The following is a 23,851-nucleotide window of genomic DNA, read 5'->3' on the forward strand; positions in this document are numbered from 1 at the left end:
TTTATTTTTTTTTACTTTTTTTTCCTCTCTCTCCCCCCGCTTCGTCTTGTAATCAAGAAATTTGGACGTGCATCATGGCAATTCTCCCGCAGAAAAGGAAGGTTTTATCTCGCTCCTCCAGGGGTTTATTCAAAGTCTTCTGACAAGTCTCACAAAACATGAATGACACTGAGATTGCTGATACTGATGATGAAAGTCCATCATCAGCTTCTCTGTGAGTTCAGGGCCCTGAGTGATGTAAAATTAAATTGCAATCAAAGTGCTGTGTGTAAACATTTGTCCGCTTCTTCTTCTTTTTTTTTTTTTAACAAATACATTTATTTCTTAAGAGATTGTCGATGAAGGCTTTGTACTCTATGCATCACCTGTGCAAGGAGAAAACAGCCCACTTCCCCCCCAACCGCAACCGCCATCACCACCACGTACACACTCGCAAATGCACAATGTGTGATTATAGCGATGAAATATGCAACAAGAGATTAGACAAATCACTGTACTCCTGTGCTGCATCGACTCGATGCAAATTTAGTCACTGATCCGCTATACTAAGAGGCTTTATGGAGGAACTTCATGGCTGTTAGTTATATAATCTAAAATAGGACAAAAATGCAATCACTGTTCTTATCATGTGAGGGAGATGTCACTATATCCAGTTCTAGTTTTGTGTGGATACGTGGGAGAAGGCTTTAATAAGATCATTTACTTCCAAGCGTTTTGTCCACAAATCAGCTTTTTGATTCCACTTCATGTGAAAAAGTCCAAATAAAATAAATCGTCGCTAAATGTGACAGTCCTAAAGGGCAGGTTGGTGTTGCTGTTTCTACCCTCCACCCCAGGGGGGACTCGACACCCCTGGTGTCTTTCTTTAGCTCTCTGAAAGTGTGTTTGTTCTGTAATGCTTACCCTCCCGGGCACCATAGCATTGCAGGTTTTTCTTTTTTCTTTTTTGCAAGAGCTCTTATTGTAATTGGCTGAATATTTGATGTGTGTGTTTAGCATTAGTATGGAGACGCTGGTGCAAGTTGTGCCAGGGGATGTAACACTGGGTAAACTCTGGGTTGCTCAAGTGAAACTCGTTCAAATTGTGGAATTCGTCATTTTCATTTGGCCTCTTTTTTTAACTTTTATTCGAGTGACTTTGGAGTTATTTCTTCATGCGTGAATTTTGCTTTGTGAAGAGGAAAAAAAATCTGGTTCCCCGGTGCTTCAGATAGTGTGCAATTTCATATGCGTGTGCAAACTTTTACTTTTGGTGTCCTCACAGATTTCTGCTTGGCCACAGGAGTTCAGTCAGTGCCATGCAAGCTGCATCCAACCCAGCTACCCCCAACCCCGCTCTACTCTCACTGTCCCTGCTCTAACACACGGACTCATGTGCAGCATTCACACTGATAGGTGTTGATATCACAGCAGTACCACCGACTGTGAAGACCTCCTATTGGTGATGAACAGCTGGGCCCAGTGTGGCCCACCGGTCATGCCAATTCCACCATCCTTGGTGTTTTTTTTGGTTTTGTTTTGTTTTATTTGTCTGTTTAAAGGTGGTGGTTGTGGTGGGGAGGGGTGGGGAGGGGCGCCGCTTGTCAAGTGAATTAAAATACCAAATAATAGTAATAATAATGATACTGAAAAGTTAATAAAAAATGGCATGTTCCTCCCTGATTGTGCGAGTGTTGTGGTATTCAATTATGCAATTTTCATTGGCATATTAATCATCTTTTCAACAAACAAGCCGCCGTTAATTAAAGAAAAGCATGGATAAAGACGTGTTGCCGGATCATCACTCCGTTTATCACCGCGCACAGACCCGCAGTTAAGTAAATTCAGGCTGTGAGATGAATTTCAATGGTCCCCCCTGTTTCCCTGTTTCTTCCTCTCTGTTTTTCCTCTGTGTGTGTAGTTAACCATTTATTTATGTGTTGGAGGCGGAGTTAGTGACGTTTCATGTCGTTGTGTTTGGGAAATTGATTTTTTTTTTAAAGCCAATCAGTTAACCACTAGTTGTGAATGAGTTTAATTGTTTAATGCAAGTCTCCAGTTAATGTCTCTTTCTCTTCTGTTCAGATTTCAATGTAAAATTCTCTTTGATTATGTCTGCCACTGCTCAGATTAGTTAAAGCGACTCAAAGTGAATGAATTTTGATTTTTCTTTTTATACTGTGTCCACACTGGGCGTATAGAGGAGTCCAGGGGAACTATGTGACATCTTGGCATGCATAGGACAGCTCTGTCCATTCTTCTTGTCTCATTTTTCCTCTGGCTTTCTCCGCCGCCTCTGTGCCTTGCTCATTGGTGGGAGGGGATGGAGATTATTCAGGATCTAGTAAGATATGGGCTCCTCTCTAATCATAGCTCACTGCCTCCACTGTCATTCAGTCACTAAATAGAAGTGGGGAGAATGTCTTCGTGATGGGAGCAGCCAGACAGTCAAGCAAGCGCTTGAGTTCCGCCAGGAGAAGAAGAAAAAAAAAGAAGTCGAAGCATCTGTAGACATGTCGCTTGTCCCTGTCCCTCATTGTGGAGCAACTTTATCAGTGCCAGCCGCTCACCCACTTGCTAAACTGGAGGGCCAGTCGCCTCTTAACTTAAACATAAGATCTTTGTGGTTTGAAGCACTCGGCTGCTCTGCGCCCAATGTGGATCTGAAAGGCAAACACGACTCCTGTGTCGCCGTCGCCCATCACAAAATCGCACCACATGGAAAAGTTGTTTGTGCTGTGCTAGCTCGAATCTAAATGCACTCAAACAGACTGTTGCACTGGAGCAAGATCCACCCCCCCCCTCCCACCCCCCACCCCTCAAAAGGAAAAAAAAAAAGAGAGGTGATGGAGAGAGAAAGAGAGAGGGAGGGAGACAGAGAGGGAGAGAGATGGAGAAAGAGGAGGAGGAAGAGAGAGCGAGAGAGAGAGGGGGAGAGAAAAGTCAAAAACCTCCACATAACAATGCCGGAGAAAAATCAGAACATTTTCCACCGAAAGATGGGCCATTTCCAAATCCTTGTGCCCTATCAGACAAATTAAAGTAAATCAAGCATGAAATGAAGCAGAAGAGCCCGGAGATAAGGCTCCTTTAAGTCGTTTACAGATTAGGACAGAGAGAGAGAGAGAGAAGGAGAGAGAGAGAGAGGTGCATCTGGTCTCTGGCAGTGAAGGAGGCTAGTTTCTCATTTCACAATAGCAGCCTGTGTATAGGATTACTCTCCCCTGTCACCGACATGAGGAGCAGTGGGGGAATAGACGTCCACAAAATGTGTCTAAATATGTCCCCTCAGAAATATTTTTCCAAACCGAAGAGGAAAAAACAAAACAACAAACCTCTCAGTGTCGACCAGATGTGACACGTGATAAACGGGCATGTTGCACTGGCGCGTCGACCCGGGCGTATCGCTCTGATTTGTTTATTTCAGTCGCCCCTTCACCTTTTCTTTTGCTCAAGTGGCTTCATCGCTGCGCGGCTTAAAAATTCAAATGTATTCAGGATTGGCTGAGCTACGTCACGTGACTGTACGGCTGTCAGCTCCTATGCGCATGTTAAGCACGCCTCGGATCAGGTCTTTGGGGAGGTGGGAAGAGAAGGATGTGGTGGTGGAGGTGGTGACGCGGGTGTTGGGGGGGGGGAACATTGAACAAATGATATTCACAAAATGTGATTTTTATTTTTAATATCGCTGTAAACTGGGTTGTTTAATATGTGCGTCGCACTTCTATTTTCTGTTTTACATCAGCAGATTAATTGCCGTTTTATTTTAGCATTCGCAAATAATCAAAACATAATTATGGAGCTAGTTGCTCATGGAGGAATGATATTTTACAGTGCTCACACAGACACACACACACACACACTATAACACCTCATTCATGCATGCACACAAAATGCAAAGAGGAGCTACCCCTCCCCATACCCCTCTAACACACACATTCACAGATACACACATCTCCACTCTCACTCACACACACACACACGCTCCCCTTCTGCACACCCACACGAGGCAAGGGTGCGCTGCTCTTTGATGCCGCCCGTCGAGCTCTCGCCGGATTTTGTTTCACTCCTTTCCGTGTAGCTTTTCTGGGAGTGATGAGAGGTGGGCTCGGCTCCAGCGCTCAGCCCGCTCCGAGAGAGACGAAACCCAGCCCCCGTCGCCGGGTAGCTGCTCTCCAAAGCCGCGACCTTGACCTTCCCGGCCCAAGTCTTAGGTTTAGCTCCTTTATCGCGCTATCTCCAGGCATTTAAAAATACTCCTGAAACTCAATGATTTAACCCGCTTTTACGCTGTTCACATCAAAACTGGATGAAAAAAAAAAAAGCTTAATCCATCTTATCTGTTGACTGTCAAACTGCTCCGGCTAAAACCTACTCACAAAAGACAACTAGGTCACCCAGGAAAAAGAAAAAACTGAATTCCCTGTTACTCAGGGGAAGTTGCAGGCTGGTAATTGACTTGGGAGGAGATTCAGGAGTACTTTAAAAATAGCATCCTTGTCAATTAACTGCAGAATATCAAGAAGGTAGCAATGTTTACTTGTTTTCCTTGCTAACAAAAAAAGTTGTTAAAGTATTTTTTTACACAGCCATATTTTTGAAAGCAATCTCCACTTATAGTTATGGAAAAGTATAACTCTTTATGACACGGTTTGTGACAAGACTGAACCAACAGAACAGCATCTTTCTTCTGCTCCTAAAATCTTGTTATCCTTCTGTCTCGAGTGCGTGCATTCCCTATTCACATACAATCACTTACTCATCCGTCCTGACACACTCAGGTAGAGTAATGTCCTTTTGATGGTTCTGAAATTTTAAAGAAAAGCATTTAAAATAATCAGATTCCAGCATGAGTGGTGTGTGTCCTCTAGATGTTGTCGGCGATACGGCGATATCTCTGCGCGAGGACAGTCATTCTTTAAGTTTTCCCGTCTCGCTTTACATGCTATCAATAGAAATTGCACTGCTTCTCTAAAGATGGATGTCTCAGAGATTGTTGTCAGCCAGCCTCCTGCTAACTTCGCCTGGCTTTTGATGAGACGGCGTGCTTGACAGCTGGTATATTTCAATTGTTCAATGACACCAAACACCAGTCTCTGTGTTGATAATGTACTAGAAGACTGAAACTTTTGTGTGTGTGAGTGAGTGTGTGCACACATGCCGCTATACTTTTCTAAACGTTCCCTTTTTCTTTGTTGTTTTAATTGCTGCAGTTTAAAAACGATATCAAAAATCATGAGTATGAAAAGACCCTTAGTCTTGGATCCCCACATAAACACTATGTCCGGTATCCCTAGGATTACTTCCACAACTTGCAATAAAGTGGCTACCTCCGTGGCTGAAAGCTCAACACAAAGCTCAAGTTCCAAACAGAGTGCATTTCTTCACTTGGCCACTAGAGGCCACCTCCAAAAACAAACCAATCCCCCAGACTTTTTTCTTAACTTTTTTATATTAAGACTTAAAGATATTTCTCTCAGTAAAAGAGACAAAACCGTTTTCAGTACTAGGGGCCAACATAGGTGGATACAGCTGGCATCTGTTCTGAAAGCTTCACCTCAGTTATTTCGAGTCATCGAACTAGACCACTAGATACATTGTCATGCAATCTGAACACAAATGAATAGCTGCACTAACCCTGTCCAAGAGGCCGTGCTTCAGTTTTGCTATGTGAAATTCTCACAAACAAAAGACTATTTTGAGTGTGACTTACTAACTAGCAGGTATCTGTATCTGTGCGATACAGCTAGAAAGTCTACAGATGCCAATTGCTAACCAAGCTAAGTCTATGTCCACTTTTTACATACAGTCTATGGTTACAGGTTACCATGGAGCCTGGAAACAGGGAAAAAACTATTTGGGAAAACTGAACTAAACTAAATCCACCTTGAAGCAGCTGGCTAGATTTTGCTCTGCTTTCCATCTTTATGACAAGCTATGCTAACTGGATGCTACCTATAGCCATAAACTTGAGGTAGACTGAATGCAGTTGGTACTCATTTTACTTTTGGTACTACCACACCAAAGCTAGCGAATGAAAACAAGTTTAATTTTCATATGATGTTTCCTTCCTTCCTACACTACAAAGGTAACATTAAATAACAATATCCTTAAGTAGTTTATGGTTTCCAAAGTGCATGGATGTTTTAAGTGTATCCATGCTGGGTACACATAAAGCAGTAGCATGGTGCTCTTGAAACACTCATCCACAATGCTACCTAAGCAATTCAGCGCAAATAAAAAAGCCTTTAAAAAACTGAAGTCAACAAAAAAATATATGATTTTAATTAATTGTATTTATTGAGCAACAGTAATTTGTAAAATGCTGAACAGGAATTGCATACGCACAAATATTTAATTGTATTTCAATTCATTATTTTCTTTCTATTGAGCAACTTTTTAAACTTATTCATTTAAAGAGCAATTGCAAACAGTAATAATAACACTGGAGGCTACAACCACATAACAATAGCCTACTAAACCATTAAAAATAACAGTAATTCACTCATCTACTGAATTAGGCTGTCACTTAAGTCATTCACAGTGGTGGCATATGTGGTTCTGGCTTCAATCAGCGATTTTTACATTCAACCACATGTATGACTTTTAACCAGCAATGATAAACAATTCAACTAAACACTATTCAACGCAATTGGATTCTACCACAGGTACAGTTGAGAAATTGCATCTCGTTTTTAGCCAGCTGGCCACACTGCACATTACTCTTAATTGTCCATTAACCTTGAATGACACCACGGCATGACATATGTTAGCCTTTAAAGCACAGAATGAAGATGACAATGATCCCACTTCAAGTTAAACAGTGAAAAAAACCACATGAAAATGACAGGGTGACATGAAATACTTACCTTACTTACATGGACGCTTGCCTACTTCAGATTTCCCACATTCAAACAGCATGCTCATGTGCAGGGCAAAAATGACTGATCTGACTTGTTGCACATGTACAATTATTTGAGGTTTTTCGACTGTCCCTCTTTTTCAGCTGTAACTCGGTCTACCCTAAAAGGCAAAAACAGTAAGAAAGCAGATAAGATGCTCTCTTTATTTTAAACAAAACCTCTCCCCAGCCTTAACAATGTGTGCTAGCTGCCTCACCTTAAACATAATTATTTGGCGCAGCCTAAATCTAAGTCAGGTTAGGTTTTAGAGCGGATATTGTAAAAAGCATAATGTGTGCAATCAGTCGTCTTATCAGGAGACTGAGTTGAAACACCCATAATTACATCTGTCTTTTTAAAAAACGGTGCTTCATGGGCATTGTTGCATGTATCAACAACTAGAGGCTCGGAGACTTCCATCCAAACGACCTCCACAGCCACCCCCTAGCCCCCTGCTCAGCCTGTGTGGAGTGTCACAGCTAAAATGCCCTAATCCCTTTGGCTTGTTTAACTCTTTCCCCTCAAGCCATCCACTGCCTGAAAACAAGCCTGACCTGAAGGGGTGAATCCCCCCTACTAAGCCCTCTCTCCTTCACCCCCTCCACACTCCCACCCCCCCTCCCGCTGTGGCCAAACTCATGTGGTTGCCTGGAAACTTGCTCCCCAGCAAACGTTCTCCCCGCTGCTCAAGGCCAAGCGCGGCCACATGTAGGCAGGGTTAGGGCGGGTTTGGGGAGGGCGGAGGGGCGGGGTGAGGACAGGGGAAGACGAGGTGGTGCTGCTGGTGGTGGGGGTCCGCAGTTGTGTTAACACAAGTGCCTTTTTCAAAGATAATAGTGTGGGCTCTGGGTTATAAATGATGCATTTTGCTCACTTGGACCTGATAATAGGGTTTGGGTAGGAGGGGGGAGAAAGTTCATTGCTCTCTTATCAAAGCTCTGTGACATTTCTCCTTCAGCTGTAAAATTTCATATCACATATCTGCTTTAAAGATGTGGCACCTTTTGTTGAACTGATACACTGCGTTCCATTTCACCCCATATGCCGCTCTCATGGTATATTAATTTATAGCCCATTTGCTGGCTCTATAGCATGGCCTATCAGTGGAGATGACTTGGATTCAGTGGGACATCTGTGAATTGCCACGCACAGGTTATTGAACTTTGAACAGCAGCCATTTGTTTGCCTTGATTCAGAGGCGCTGCTTGATATCAAGAAGGATCGCCTGCTGTGTGGCGCTCAAGCACAGTTTCCCCTCTTGTTTCGACTCTGTCGTTCCTTGTTTTTCCCGCAACATCTGCCTTTACTGTTAATATACTCACACTAACTGGATAAAGGTGAAGTAGACCAGAGACTGGAAAGGCTATTTTAGTGCTGCGGGTAATTTCTTTTCCTCAAAGTAAGTTTGTTCTTTGAACTAGTTACAGAAGTTAAATTCACATGGAAAATACCTCGAGCGGATTCCGGTTCTTTAACAAATGTTAATATGCTTCAGCGAGATGATGATGATGTCATTTGTCATTTCTGACCATTAGCAGAGGCCCCACTCCAGGCCAGAAATTATATTAAGAAAATTCAGGTCTGAATGTCTTGTGCATTAATAGAAACATTTGTACTAAAATGCGAATCAGTCATTGAATTTTAAAGTATAGGGTGGATGAATATTTCAGTTGGAGCCTTGAATTATGGACAGATGACAAATTAAAGGAAAAAAACACTGGGTCACTAGCACAGCCGCAGTGATTCCTCAAGTCTTTTGAACTATCTGTAGCTCTTCTTAAGGGATGTTTAGTTATTTTAGTGTTTTCACAAAGAAAATCACAAACACTGTTGGTCCAGAATCCCCCTGTAAACCAGTCACCCATCTGACTGGTAACCTCTCCATCCTGCCCTGTAGATGTGTACATGACCATCATGGAAGTGTGTCCCCTCCAATCTAGGAAGAAATTCTTAAAAGTAATCATGAAAAACACAAACTTGGATTGAATTTCAGATCCTCCTCCCTCCAAAGAGACAAGTGGGCCCAGATCACTCTAGGGAAATACTCCTGTAATTTGTAAGTCAAACCTGTTGTAATCTTGTAGAGTTACACAAAAAAGATTAATTTTAAACATGTAAAACTCACATAACAAATATCATATCAAATAAAATAAGCACTATGCAATCAAACATAGTAGGAGGAAGTATTTATAAAGTGATATGCAAGAATTACATAGCCTACCCAAGACTGCAGTGGACAAACTAGTGGAAATCAGTGCACCCTAAGCCTGTCACTATATCAGGTTATCATAGTCAGCAAATTTAAAGAAAATCAAAAATAATCATATCTGTATCTTTTTTTGTCAAATTGATTAAAAACCAAATACAGATACACAGAAGGTATGAGACAATCCATAACTATACAAAACCACACAAAAAGAATAATTTACAAATTTATCACATGGGTATTATTGATACAATATCAATATACGCAATCTTTCATATTCAGCGTAACACTTACTGCCAGTCCATGCTTATCCTCACACCCCTAGCGCAGCCCTATAAAACACAGCTTTCGTTTCGAATGTATTAACCTCTGTGAACGTCGTATAGCTGTAATAAAGATCTGTAACAAGCTAATACAGAATGTAATGCAAATGTGAAATTGTCAGGTGGTGGAATAAGATCATTTTCCCCAACATAATGGAGAACTAAAAAAAAGGTGAATTGCATGTTAAGGGATTGTTGAAAAGAGTTTCATTAGATGTAATAACATTATTCAAAAGTAGAAAGTGGCAGTTCACCTCTGTCTGTCAATGGTCCACACCCATTTATTCTTCACATCATAGCAGGCTGGCATCCTGCCACTGAGAAACTCATTAGCATTCAGTCGTACACCGGAGATGGGAGAGAGGGAGACAAGGTTCCCCATTTCTTTGCACCAGAGCAGAAAAGAAAGACAGGACACACATGCACACATTAAAAAAACAAAAAAAACAAACAGATGCCAGTGTGGAGCATCTTGGGTGCTATCTGAGGAAGATCTCTCCACACAAAGGGACATTCATTGGTCTGCCAAGTATCTGTGGAGTGCAGGAACAGACCCTAGAGTCTAGCGACAGATGATGATCTTATCGAGGGTGGGGTGGTGGTTGGGTGGGGGTGGTGGTGGTTGTGGATAAAGGTTGTGGTGAGGTTTTGGTTGGGGATTCGGAGGGGGGGGGGGGCTCTCGAGCCTCATCACGAGCTCATGTTTTGCCAAGTGTGTGGCATTTGAGAATTGGATGATGAGGAAAACACTGAAGAGAGAGAACATAGGCGCTGGGTTTGTTAAATCTCCTAATAGCCCATTATGAGCTTTCCTCTTAGTTCAGTCTGCCGCTCGCAGTTTGACGGGTTAAACAGTGTGACTTCTGTATTTGTTCTAAATTTATTTGTAATGAGTATAGGTAATAGAGTTGGGATTTGGGGGCTCGTAAGAAATTGAATTATCACTGTGACATAAAGAGTTTATGCAACCGTAATTACAAAAGTTGTCAGCAGCTAGTAGTTGATGACAGAACACATCTGTCAATATAACTTATTTATTTATTTATTTATTTATTTTAGTTTATTTTCTTTTTTTTTGCCTTGCAACATTCACAAACCTGTAAATGCCCATAGAGACACAGACAGCCCATGAAGGGGACTCATTATTCATCCATGGGTGTTTTTGTGGAGATCTTCCACTAGTATCTGCAACAGATGTGACAAGCCATCTGTGAGCCAAGGTCCTCAGGCAACATTTGGTGTAAGATGCACACAACTGGCACCTAAACATGGTGGACCACAAACCGCACAAATTGAATCGTACCCTCTTTACCCCCCTCCTCTTTCTCACACCTAACGCTACCCGTTACCCCCTTTTTTTTCTTTTTTACTTTTTACTCCAATCACCCCCCCCCCATCCATCCACCCAGAGAAGAGAAAGAGAAGGAGAAAGGAATCAGAGTTGTTGGCTGGGGATGGCTTGAGCTGTGTCAAGCGGGGCTAAACAGGAACTTGCATCCAAGCGGTTAAAGGCCGTGGGTCTTATCTGAGGACAAACAGAATGCATCAAGCGGTGGCTGTTGCTCTCAGTGATGACGACCAGCTGTGCACCAATGTTTAATTATTTCTCTGTAATGAGCTTACCCACCTTCCACTGCAGCACCAGGAGGACAGCATGCAACAGCAGGAACAAGGGAGGAGAGGGGGGGGGCAGAGGATACAGAGGGAGGGTGAGAATGAGATAATGTAGTCCAGATTATCTTGTTTTTATACGGTCAATTTCATAAGTATAAGTAAATGTCCAGGGCATCTGTTTCAATCTTATAACAGAGGTTTGGTCTGGGGAGTGATTTTTTTTTAATCAGAGGTGACGTTTAGCTTTTTAATGCCACAGCTGCGACTGTTCTTGATGAATATATGATCGCCAAGGCATGATTTTCTAGTGGGCAGTAACACGAGCCCGATGTTTCAGTCATGTTTATGCATGCAAAGCTTCACATAAGCACACATTTCCATAGAGCCCTAACGGTGGAGCACCATAGCCGGCCACTGATACATGGTTGATATTTACAGAGTAGAACAGGGCTGAATAGGTCATTATACCCCATACACATCGTAAAGTTCACTGATCATTTCAACCCATTCATCGTGAACCAAATGCCCCGAATACCTTTTAGCCTCATGTGTTAACAAACAGGTTATGAGACACAGTGTTAACAACACATGTAGAGTTCTGTTTGTATATTAATAACACGCATTATGATCACTCGTCCGGACACACTGGGGTATATTTACCAGGTTTGCTTCATGCTGATGGCCTGAAGCTGACCTGAATTTGCACTTCCCAAAGGTCACCTCAGTCTTATTTAAAGAAGTTCTGAAACATGACTCACGCCTGATAAGAACATTATTTGAACTTCTCGTGTCCATGGAGACTATAAAGCGAGACCAAATGTTGCTACAGATGTTTGAATCCAGCAGCACTTCTCAGAATTGTCAAGGCAACTAGTTAAGAGCTGCATACTTTCTCTTTGCAACACACACTCAGAGAAACATCCTCCTCTGTAAACTATGTCACAGCCTGCCATGAGTTTTATCATAACTGTTTGATTAATCACCACGTCAAAAAGAGTACACTGAATCTAAGAGATAAGATAGCTGGGTGGTTGGGGGGATGAGTGCTGGTAGTACTAACAGTGCTATCCGTTTCCACTGTTAATTAACTGAAGATCTGCACAGCACTAACAAGGGTCCTGCCTTCCCGGAACAACAGAAATAGGGCTGCCACTCGCTGCTCTCACCAGCCAGTAAGCCTGCAGTGTCTCACAGAGATTATCTCTACACAAGACACCTTTCAAGTAGGGTTAGCACACCATGTGTCTGAGGAACACCATCAGATGGATGCTCGCTTGATTTGCTTATCCACTTTGAAGCTGCTTGGATTTTAACCTCCACTTTTTTTTTCCTGTTTTTTTGAGGGAGTAAAAGGATTGCACATGTAGGTTTAAACCAAAATAAGAATGAATGAACATAGCTGTGACTTGATGTAGAACTTGTGCACCATATAGAGCATTATGGCTGACTGCTTTGGCGTCTGGTGTGTTTTTTCAGGAGAGCTGGACGCATTCCTTAAAGATGGTGAGCGTCGTATCCACAGCCGGCAGCAGCTCCCTTTGGGGACAACATGGGGACCCTTTGAGGGGAAGATTGAAATGAGCACTGACAACTCTACACTGGTAAGTTCTTGTTTGGCCAACTACTCTAAAACGTTAAACATTTAGCTGTAAAGCATCCTTAAAATATGAGCAGAACTCACTAAAATGATAGTACAGTCTATATTATAAAATAAAAGTATGATTTAAGAAGTGAAATGAAGATAAAGTGTCAAATAAATTTTAATTAAATGGGATCAGGCTCACTGTTCCAGAGTCCTAAAAGAAAACAGTGAGTCAGCTCTGCTCTCTATTCAAAATGTCAGTGTCTCAACACTTCAGGGATCTTTGTGTGCTTTTGTTTAGAAGGGAAAGGGAACATTTCAATAATCAAAAAGTGATGCAACAAAGGCATTCTGGTACCTACGGTGAAATATAAACAAAACAGTCGTTGAAAGCGATAAAAACAAGACTGGGCTTCAGTACCACATTAAAGCTGGGCCAGTTGTCATCTGACAATCAAGATTTTTAGCTACCTACTAGATTTTGCTGTACATTAGATTGAAGAGAGCATTTATTTAGTCAGGACGCAAAGTCAAGCTTAGCTGAAGTGGAGGCAGATTAGGTGATCTGCAAGCCGCTTTGCAACCACAGACAGTATAAAAGCTGGATGTAGCCGCCCATTGGTTTCTCTGTTTTTGAAGCTTTGATTTATGATTGACATGTCATTAGCCAACGAGTGCGCAGTGGCTTTTTCTCCTTTTTGGAATATGGTTTATCCAAGATTAGCAGAATAGATGTAATTTTACCAAGAATGAGTGACTACAACCAACTATTTTCACTATAGTCATGCTGACTTAAATAATAATTGTATTTCATATCCAGATTTGGCTAAACAAAACTGTATGATATATTTTATAGGCTTTCTGAGCCATTTAAAATGATGCATACTTTACAATGCATTATTGTTATTTTTGTAAAAATCCATTGAGGGCTCTATAGTGAACTAAAGCGACTAACCCCTAACCCAAATGCTACTTGTTTGCAGTAAAAGCCTGTTTTCTTATTGTTGAGTCATGTCATGATTAAACTTAGGTCACTAAATTTAGTCAAACTTTGCCCTTAGCAGCCATGGGGACTTGATCACTAGAAAGTTTTACACCTAAGCCCGTATTAATGGCATCTCCCCTGACATTCAAACCTACCGAGGTGACTCTTTTGGGATCCAACTGGCCCCCAACATAAGCCTTTGAAGTGCATCTGTTTTACCCCTTTAATCTGCATATTTTATGACAAAACATTTTAATTGGTGGATTTGGAGCTCAGTCCAGGCTTCAGTTGAGTGAAGTCACAGCCCATTATGTTTGATGTTACTCTGCGCACAGCAGCTTTATATCTCTTGTTTCGGAGATCCCAGCAGAGACTCGTGTTGACCTGCTGCTCTGGTGGAGGGACAAGCCCTCCGTGGGTTTGATATTCCATTCTGCATTTGGATTAATTAAGAAATTCCTATTAAAGTCAAAACCAGCCTTACATTCATCTTGTTTAAAAGGAGAAAAAAAACACAAGAATAAGTCTAGGAGGATTTCAGACTCAGAGGCCATGCCATCCATTCTCCCAGATTCCTTAAACGCATAACTTTATTAAATCATTTTCGGAACACTTTTGACTGCTTTCTAAGCCCCCCTCATGGTTTTGAAGTCATCAGTGGCTTTAAATAACTCAGGCCGTATTATATCCATGAAATATGGCTTCTCTCAGGGTAAAGCCAGTTATCCTTGGGCGGAAAAGTGATTTGACAGAGTAACACCTCAAGTTGCCTTCCAAAGTAACACACTCCATATATTTCTCGATGAGCTGCTGCATGAATTTCACTGAAAGGCATCCAAAATCAACCTTCAACTGTCCCTCAAATGACCCGCCTCCAGACTCATCGAGTGACGTCATATAAAGCATCTTCTTGAATTGTTTGCTAGTTGAGCTTTTCCAGCAGATAAAAACTTTACACATTCATCAGACTCGCTGCTGAACAAGATGCATAAACTGATTGTTGCTCTTGGCTAGAATGAGAAGTTCTTAACGAACTACCCTCTGAGGAATTCATCACTGCTGTACAGACGCTCCTTAGGTTGTTGGTTTTTTTTTAAGCGAGCAGGTGCTGGTCATCACCTGTAATAGGCTGTGGAGGGGTTACAGAATATGCCAAACCTCTATCGCAATTAAAAGCAGAGGAAGAAGCTCTTGCGCGTTGCCTTTAAGGATCTCATGTGTGTCTATTCTCATGGGAGCCCTTTCAATGCTTTTGCTACTTGCCCTCCTCCTCTGCTAAGTTTCATCTCTCAAATGGGGTACTGGCTGTTAGCAGCTTCTCACTATCTCTCATTAAAGGCTAGGTCAACCCAGCTGGCATGTTTTGTTTTACCAAGCCTCCTTTTAGGGTTCAGTGTAACTTTTTACTTTAGTTTTTCCTTTTTTTCTCTTTTTTCTTGGTGCAGAATGAGCCAGAAACTCAAAAATTGTAGTATTTTGCACTTCACAAGGGATTGGTCTCATTTACAGTACCCTAAGTTTATTTCTTTACTTTCAATTCAAGCTTCTACTTATCGAGCCGCTGCATTGTTAAACGAGCAGCCTTTGGAAACGTCCCTGCACGCAGGGCTGCATTTATCTCAGTTATTTCAGTAGGAGGCACGAGAGCTGTGCAAATCTTAAAACATCTAGACAGGATCAAATCTCTGATGCCTCACCTGGAGCGAGAAAAGTTGAAATAACAAATGTAAGTGTGAGGGGAGGGAGAAGAGAAAGGGGAGGGAGGGGGTAAAAGAGGCCGGCTAGTTTTGATGCACGTCAGGGTGGCCAGTGCTGCAAAGCAGGGTCAGAAGGGGGTAGAATGCGTTTGAGGTAGAAATAAAGCCTTATTGCTTCGTGGATCTCTACCGCAGCTAGAAGCCACACTCAGTCATTCTCATGAAGTGTGACCTCCATACACTATTAAATCTCCTTTTACTCTCTTAGATTTTTCTGAAACCATAGAGGTGAATGAATTACCCGAAGGCAGTCAGGTATGTGGCAGGAGTGACACCTCTCTGATGCTTGAAACACATGACCCGCTAGTGAGATATTGATAGAGCCGCTCTAAAATCAAACATATTTTATTCCATCGTCCACACGCGTCACTTAAGGTATGACTTTTTAGAGGTCAAGCTATTTTTGTCGAGCCGCAGCGTACGGTGGGCTCGTAGGTCCGTTTCTCAATCCTTGGCATGACGCCCAGAGCGGGACTAAAGTGCAATGACTCCTTAAAGTGGCTTACAGTAAATAATGAAAATACAGTGAATATAAGATGTGTTTGCATTAATCTGGACAGAAAGATGAGCACTTTGGGCACATGAAGAGCCATTTAAGTGGGGCGTGGGGGGGGGTGTAATGGTCCCTCGTGGACGCACATGGGAACTGGCGCTGGAGCTGGCCGAGCTGCCTGTGCCTATGGCGTGGGAGTCTATGTGCGTTTGGTGGCTCGTGCACGACAGGCCTCAATAGCTGAGCAGAGTGATGGATGATGCTGAGGAAGAACAGCGAGTGGAGCGTTTCATGCAGTTGTCCAGGCACGCCAGGAAAGAGAGCTAGAAAGAAAGAATGAAAGGGGGAGCGAGAGAGAGAAAGAGAGCGAGTCAGAGGGAGAAATAGCAGGAAAAAACAGAAGGGAAAAGCGTGACAGGAAATCTGGGCATCTGCAGGACAGAGATAGGGTCACATCTCGACCGTTTATCAAAGAGGAAAGCAGATTTCACAGCTGATGGGTCGGCCGTGGCAGGTTTGTAGACCCCAGGGGCTCAGCTTGGCATGAGGGACTGGAGTTGTAGTTATTGCTGTTGCAGACCTGTTAACACAATCACACTGCACTGTGTTAAACACTGTTAAATGTTTTCTTGTATCACTCTTAGATCACTTGCAGGCTGTATTAAGTTGAACCCAAATATAGAACCAGTTATTATTTTATTTGATATTTTTAAAAAATATCATATGGTTTTATTATGATGGTTAAACTGCACTGCAAGACAGATGATAGTCTGGCCTGTGAACTAAGCATCAGACAGGACACTGCAAAGTAGAGGTGGACGGATTGATCCAAATATCGATAGTACCGATACCAATGTTGGTACTGATATTGGATCGATGCGCGATACGATCAATACTTTGTGTCTCTCCACTAAGTTCAAATATGCAGCTCACTGAATTGTGTTAAATGCATTATGTATTTGGAATAAAAAATATAAAGATATCAAAAATCAGGTATGAAGAACGTCTGAATTACATCTATTTCATTTCCATTTCAGAATGCATGAAAAGCTGAAAGGTGTGTTTTGTTGTGCTAAGTGAACATTGTGGAAATTCACAGTGATTGAGTGGTGACTGATTCATCTTATAAATCATGACACGCTGCTCTCCTCTACAAGCTGTCTTTTAGGTTAAAAGTATCCGTATTGGTATTGGTCTCGGAAATACTGGCCCTGTATTTGCTTGGTATCAGATCGATACCAAAATTTGCACCATTGCAAAACAAGTGAAGGCAGAAGCGGAAGGGGTCAAACTGAGTAATGGACAAAAAGTAAAACAGGAGAAATAATCTAAAAAAGAATAAAGCAGCCGAGAGTTGGCTCAGAGCTCCTGTTGTTAGCTGCTTTGCCCGCTCTGTTCCTCTTCCTCCTCCTCTCCTCCTCTCTCCTCTCTCTCTGACTGATGAAGCTGCCAGAGCGCCGTCTCATCCCTCACTTCTCTCACTGATCAATCAGACCATTAGACTCCAATTACAGCCGCAGCCCTGGTGCAGGTGAGCGACGAGCACATTCAGCCGCCTGCCGACAACGCCTCCACCCGGCTTTCTCACACTCTCCAAATTAACGCAAATTAATAGTGACACTCAGACATAAATGTCTGCAATCGGGGGGCTAAATTAACAGTCTGGGTCGAAGCTATTGAGTAGCAGGTGTCTTTAAAAGCGGTAATTACCTATGCTGGACAGAACCGGGAGGAGAAGGTGGCCCACGGTTTGCCTGGAGTAAGAGGCCTGGCCCCGGTGAGCCTGGCTTCCATTGTAGGTGTTAATAATTGATTGGGAGGCAGGCTATTAATGAGCAGCAGATTTAGAGCTCTGTTGTAAATGTGTGTTGATGAGGGTGTTGCCGCCTCTTGTACAATGCCATACCAATGCTAATTACTGGGGCTTAGTCAAGGTGCAACTGTAATGAGTCTGGATTCAATAGAATTCTGCTCTTTATGTGTTTTGAGGGCCTTTTAGTACAAATTACACAGTAATTAAAATGCATAAGACTCGCCTAATTAAAGTTTAAGATCTGTCGGGGAGTTGTGTTTTTTTTTCTTTTTAATCTTGCTTTCTATCTTAATATTGTCGTATGCTGTGAGCTTAGGTTTATGATACAAACATATCTGCTACTGTAATCTCTGTTTCATACAAGGTCCTTAATACAAAGAGAACGATTTCAAAGACTGCAGGCAACAAGGACATTATAAAAGTCAATAAGCGCTACAGGCTAATTAAGCACAACAAGAATAGAGCCCGATGTTATAATGTTACCCTTGAAACATACATCATTGGAATCATTCTGATACAGTGTTTCGTATGTATATCTGCAATATCTGAGCCTTGGTGGAATTGTTCTTTTTAACCTCTAGATTAAAAGCACCTCAAGGAAACAGCTAGCATTGGAGAACTATTAAGTGCGAGCAAGACAACTTCTATTACTCTTTCTTTTGCCTTATTCTGTCATTTAGAGCTGTTAGAGGCACAAAACGAAGTCTTAATTAATTCTTTTATGTCCGCTGGTGTCAAGTCTCACACTGAATCCGGGTCAAAAATCATATTTTAGTTTTAAAAAGATTGTATGAGAACATAGCGTTTAATGCCTGTGCGCTTACACATGGTGCCATGTTTGAGTGCACTTGAGTGTGTGTGTGTGTGTGTGCGTTTAGGTCATAGCGTTTGCGCGTTTGTGAATGTGCTGGTGTGTGGGAGGGCGCGTGCATGCGCCGGAGACTGCGCGCCACTTTTGGCTGTGAACAGAGAGCTTTAGCTTGTAACTACAGAAGAGCAAAAATGTCAAGATACTGTCCTAATTTTCACCTGGGACAGAGAGAGGCAGAGGCTGTCAACCGATGGAGTGTGATTATTGTGTAATTTAGTACAAGGGTAGGAATATGTGGCTGTGCAACCAAACAAAAAAAAAAAGAAGCAAAAAAAAATGCTCCTGAAATTATTCAGCCCATCACTCAAGCCATTTATCTCACCCCTTTTGCCCACCCTCTCCCTCCAATATGTTTATTGTTAGCTACCCCTAAACTTTAACAAGTGGTGGTGGATTTTTCTGTTTCAGAAATTATATTTTTCTTCTTGTCATTGCTTCATTAATCAAGAGGAGGCATTCTGAAAAATGTTTTGTTTTGGAGGCTGCAATCTATTTTGTGTGTGTGTGTGTGTTGTAGTTAATCTGCGCCCGTGGCAGGTTTCCCCTCCGAAACGCAGCGCTAAGCAGCGGTATCGCAGGCCTATTGTTGTAGCCTCTGTCATAGCAAGGAGAGCCTGATGCAGGCCTGGGCTCGCCTGATAAGGAAAAGAGGATTCAACATGGCTGGAAAGGAGAATCAGTGGGACTTGAGAGTGGAGTACGGATGGGGCAGATGCGCTCGCACACACACGTATGCAGACGCACACACACACACACACACACACATACGTGCAAAGTCCCACAAACATACAGAATGATGCACGCGTGTTCTACACACATACACTCACACATGAGCCGACACACGTACACAAACACACACACATACAAATCATCACCATCATCACACTGGCACATGCCCAGGCAATTATTTACAGTAACATCCAATTACATATGCAAGAAGGCACCCCAGGATAGGACCTCTCTGTAGCTTAGCTGCTAAATCACATACACACATTCACACGCAGCCTCAGATATGCATGCACACAAACAAACAAACTATTAAAAAAAAATAAGAAAAAGAATCAGAAGTCATTTATGTTTGCATTTAAAGGTGGCCGGCACTTTCTATCTGAAAGTCACACTGTCTTGGATATGGTTTGTGAAACGGCCGACATTATCGGGACTAACAGGATTTGAATTTCTGTGTTGGACACACAAATAATTTTGGCACGGAGAATGTGGCTTCATCTAATGAAATAATGGGCCCAAATTTTAGGCGGAGAACCAATTTGTGATTGCATGCATCAATTATTTCTTGGGTTTAAACCAATATCAGGGCTGGGGTCTCTTCAGATGGGTAGAATGGTAATTATCTGGCCTGTTTTCCCTTGCTCAATGTCATCCATATATTTATCGATGGCATTATCAATGGTTTTCATGTTCTTACATGAAAAGGACCAAACATCCAAGCTCGTTCCATTGAAGTAGCTTTTTAAATCGGGGCTTTTTAACACAGATCAACATGACATTGATGTCTGCTTGTGAGTCAAATGCAGAATGCAGAATTGGTTGCAGGCAGTGGCAGAAAAAACACACAACCATTGTTTTTTGGTGTGGGTTTTTTTCCTATTATTTATATGTTTCCAAGGCTCTACTTTCAAACTTTCTTTGTGCTTTGCTGGAACTCATTGCCGCCCACAGCTCCATGCATTAGCCGTGAAGCACTCAGTCAGTCAGCTAGTCAGAGCTATTATGGCCACAGCTGAGCTCCTCTGTTTGCGAGATAATACATGGTTGACTTGATCTACAAGTGAACCTGACATTTTGCTGTCTTTACATCACAACACAACTACCCAAACTGATATGGCAGGTCCCCTGATAAGCAGAGCAGGACTCAGTGATTTGCTTTGTGCTCGCTTTAATGGCTGCATGGCTCCCTCAAACATGCCAAGGATACTGCGACTTCCTCAAAACACAGATCCATTTGCAGCATAATTTATTCTACTTTTGGTGGAGGTGCATTTCAACAAATATAGCACATCTGGTTTTGAAATGGTAAAAAGTCTTTTTTTTATGTCTGAATAGATTATTGCTTTGTTGGAGTTACCGCAGAAGCTGCTGGAATATGTTTTTCTCATATTCTTTAACTTCAATATCAGCTACCACCTCAGTTTGCAAATTAAGAGTGCCTTAATGTTACTACCACTGTTCCAGAGGGAAAAGTCATACTTTTTATTACACCACACAGTGGAGGCATCTGTTTTTAATAGTCTTACAAGTGGTATTACAGTACAGAAGTATTATTAGCATGTAATCTAATTTAGAAAATTAAGAAAAAATGATTCATTGGATGAAATGCAGTTATATATGCTAGCAAAAACCTACTGTGCGGGCAGTTTTTGCCAGGCCCAGTGTGCTTTGCTTATGAATTAAAACACAGGCAAGTGTGTTGATTGATCATTGTATTCTTTTTAATCTTCATTATATCACTGTAAAAAGTCAGGTGGCAAAAAAGGCGGAACGACATACAAATGGCTAATAAACACATAGTTTTAGGGTTACTATTTGTGGAACACTCATTTACAGATACGCATCACAACACATTAAAAGTGACCCCAAAGTGCAACAACAGTGTACACATAACACGCACGTAATGTTGCCATTTGTTTTGAGATCAGCCTCTACACATAATACTCATCGCTCAAAAAAGCATTATTGATTTTGATAGTTCTGGTACCATTGACGGTTTTTACAGTTCTATCCAAGTTTTATACAGATCGATTGATTGGATCTAAGAGGGAACAGACATACATTGGCGCGATAAAGTGTTTAGGCAAAGACAACACAAGTAAACACTAAATTTGCAGTTTCTAAATGAAGGTGTTTATTATTAAGCGGGGGAAAAATCCAAGCCTACATGGCCCTGTGTGAAAAAGTGATTTCACACCCCTGTACACGCATACGCTACGCAGTCTTAATCTTTCAAATTCAGGTCTTCTACCAGAGGCCTGGGAGCTTGAGGGTCCTGCACAGTATATTTGCTGGTCCTAGGACTGCGCTCTTCTGGGCAGAGATCTCAGATGTCGCTCCTGGGATGTGCTGGAGCCACTTGCCCAGTTTCGGGGGTCACTGCCCTGAGTGCTTCGATTACCTTGGGGTTAAAGTTTAAACTGTTTCAAGCTCATTATAATTGTTATTTGCAAAGTAGAAAACCAGGGGCACATTTTGCACACACACAAAGGTAGAAACAATCTCTACTGTCCATGCTGATAAGACCTATTTTACAGCGCAGGAAAAGTGCAGGATTTCTTTCTGAAAGGCACTTTTTACTGTTTACTGTTCTGCTAGTAACAATATGTAATGTTAAGTGATTCATCACTCAGAAGACCATGTGCTAATATTGACTGAGTGATATTATTTAAGTAGGATGTTGCATGATGAACTGAAGTGGTGCTTTATTTCAAGCAAAGGACTAATATACCGTCTCCTCTGTCTCGTGGCTGTCACATTAATAAATGTTTCTCTGAAACTATTAACCTGCAGATGTATATGTGTGGGTTCAAGAACATCCATGTTTTGGGATTTTAATTCCCGACAGATCATTGCACAAAACAAATTCCTCATTCTGTCCTGTCCTTTTTTGGCATTTGGTTTAAAGTTAAAACACAGCAGAAATTGATTTCGACTGTTCTCCAGGTCTCACGCTTAAAAACATTACATTCTACGTAATGGCATGACTTCATCCTCGCAGACAATCCAGATGTGATTGCTCTGCTATAACTGCATACTGCAGCTGTAATGCATAGACAGGTAGCTGTCATCCTCGAAGAGCCTGCTCAGTCACCGTTCCGTGCAGCAGAGCAGGCATCAGTGATACTCAAAGGACCAGTGAAGCTCCAGGTCCTGGGGGGCCACTTTTCACACCCGCAGGGCTCAGGGGTGAGCTGGGTATCCATGTCCTTCCTCGCAGCTCTCTGGGTGTTTGCTGTCTTCCAGTGGCCCATCAGGGAAGCACTGTCTGGATATCAAACTGTCACACTGTGGAGTTGTAGTATCTGCATGCTTGTGGTGTCTGTATGTCGTAACCACACACAAACAGCTTGATATGAACATTAACATTCATGAACAACTGTTCCATTTGGGATAGCATAAGTCATTCACTATCATTTACACACTTATCTCGAGAGTTTTCTGAATTTGAACGACTGCTTGTAGCAGATTTAGGGAGATGCTTCTTTACCTGAGATGTACCCTGCTTTAAAGCAAGTACCCAGCAAGTAAACAAGACTGATTTCCAGTCTTTACAGAATAGTCGGCCAGGCATCGACAGTGAAGCTCAGAAGTCCCTGGCTTCACACATATCGCCTTGTTTTACAGTGCGCAATATGTCTTCCCAAATGAATGATTATCCAACACTTCAATACACAACAGACCTCCATTGCAGCAAAGGCGCAAGACAAAGAACAAGAAGGAAGGAGGAAAAAGAAAGAATCATGGAACAAAGTTGAGTGGTGCCAGCTGCTTTGCCATCTGTCACTGTCATGGCTGTAACTTGTGATATGTTGAAACAACTTTCCTGTGAAGTGCTGGAGATAATCCTCGATTGTTTCCATTTGCAAGCCCCTGATAGTCCTCTTGGTATTCCAGTACTAAGTGAGTTCAAACTGAGGTTTGATGGCAGTTGCTGATGGCTGGCCAGTCCCTCCAACAGTTATAATTGTAGAAATTATATCCTTGTTGTCCCTTTTTAAGGAGGTTTTAGTTTGAGCTCCTTGTTAGAAGGCGAGGATAACGAGACTCTGAAATCATACATTATTCAAAACAAACTGCTTCCTTTCTCTTCTCTTTCCTCTTGGTCAAATTGGCAGGGGAAGTGGAGGAAACACAGAGGCTCAGTTGCTTCACCTCCTTTAGAGAAAAGACGGACACCCTACAGGGAGGCAAACCCCTGCTGGTAGACCTTGATAAGTCCTCGCCGTCCCCTGTCCTGGCCTTAGCCCCCTGATCTTCAGCCTGGTTGGCTCGGGGCCTACCAAAAAACGAAGCCCTGTCAAAATGACTGGGCGGATGAGTAACCAAGCAGAAAAATCCAACTCTTCTGACAAAAAAAATGAAAAGAAGAGCAAAAAAAACCAACAATGAAAGGTTAGATAGGAAAACTGATAGGTAGTAGAGGAAATAAAGGTCTGGCTAGTGTCCATTCTCTCCCTGTTGGTCCAGCAGCTCCTCATTAGATGGACGCGTATGAGGCTGTCAAAGCAGAAATATTATACCGCGGGGTCGTCAGCAAACTAATTGGGTAACAAAGACCATTTCCAGCTCGAGAAACCTCTCTTTTAACAGTCCG

At 42.2% G+C, this 23,851-nt stretch overlaps 1 protein-coding gene across 2 annotated transcripts in view; it reads left to right on the forward strand.

Moving 5' to 3' along the window:
• The window catches only part of zfpm2a (zinc finger protein, FOG family member 2a), a 121,878-nt gene that overhangs the window by 44,078 nt on the left and 53,949 nt on the right, over positions 1 to 23,851 (forward strand). For both annotated transcript variants that reach the window (XM_084942744.1, XM_084942745.1), the window contains exon 4: positions 12,501 to 12,625. In XM_084942744.1, coding sequence (XP_084798870.1) covers positions 12,501 to 12,625 — 125 coding nt within the window. The remainder of the gene's footprint in view (positions 1 to 12,500; positions 12,626 to 23,851) is intronic.

Source organism: Perissodus microlepis, chromosome 11 (genome assembly GCF_051167445.1).
Source record: "Perissodus microlepis isolate ML-2025 ecotype Zambia chromosome 11, ASM5116744v1, whole genome shotgun sequence".
Taxonomy (NCBI): Eukaryota; Metazoa; Chordata; class Actinopteri; order Cichliformes; family Cichlidae; genus Perissodus; species Perissodus microlepis.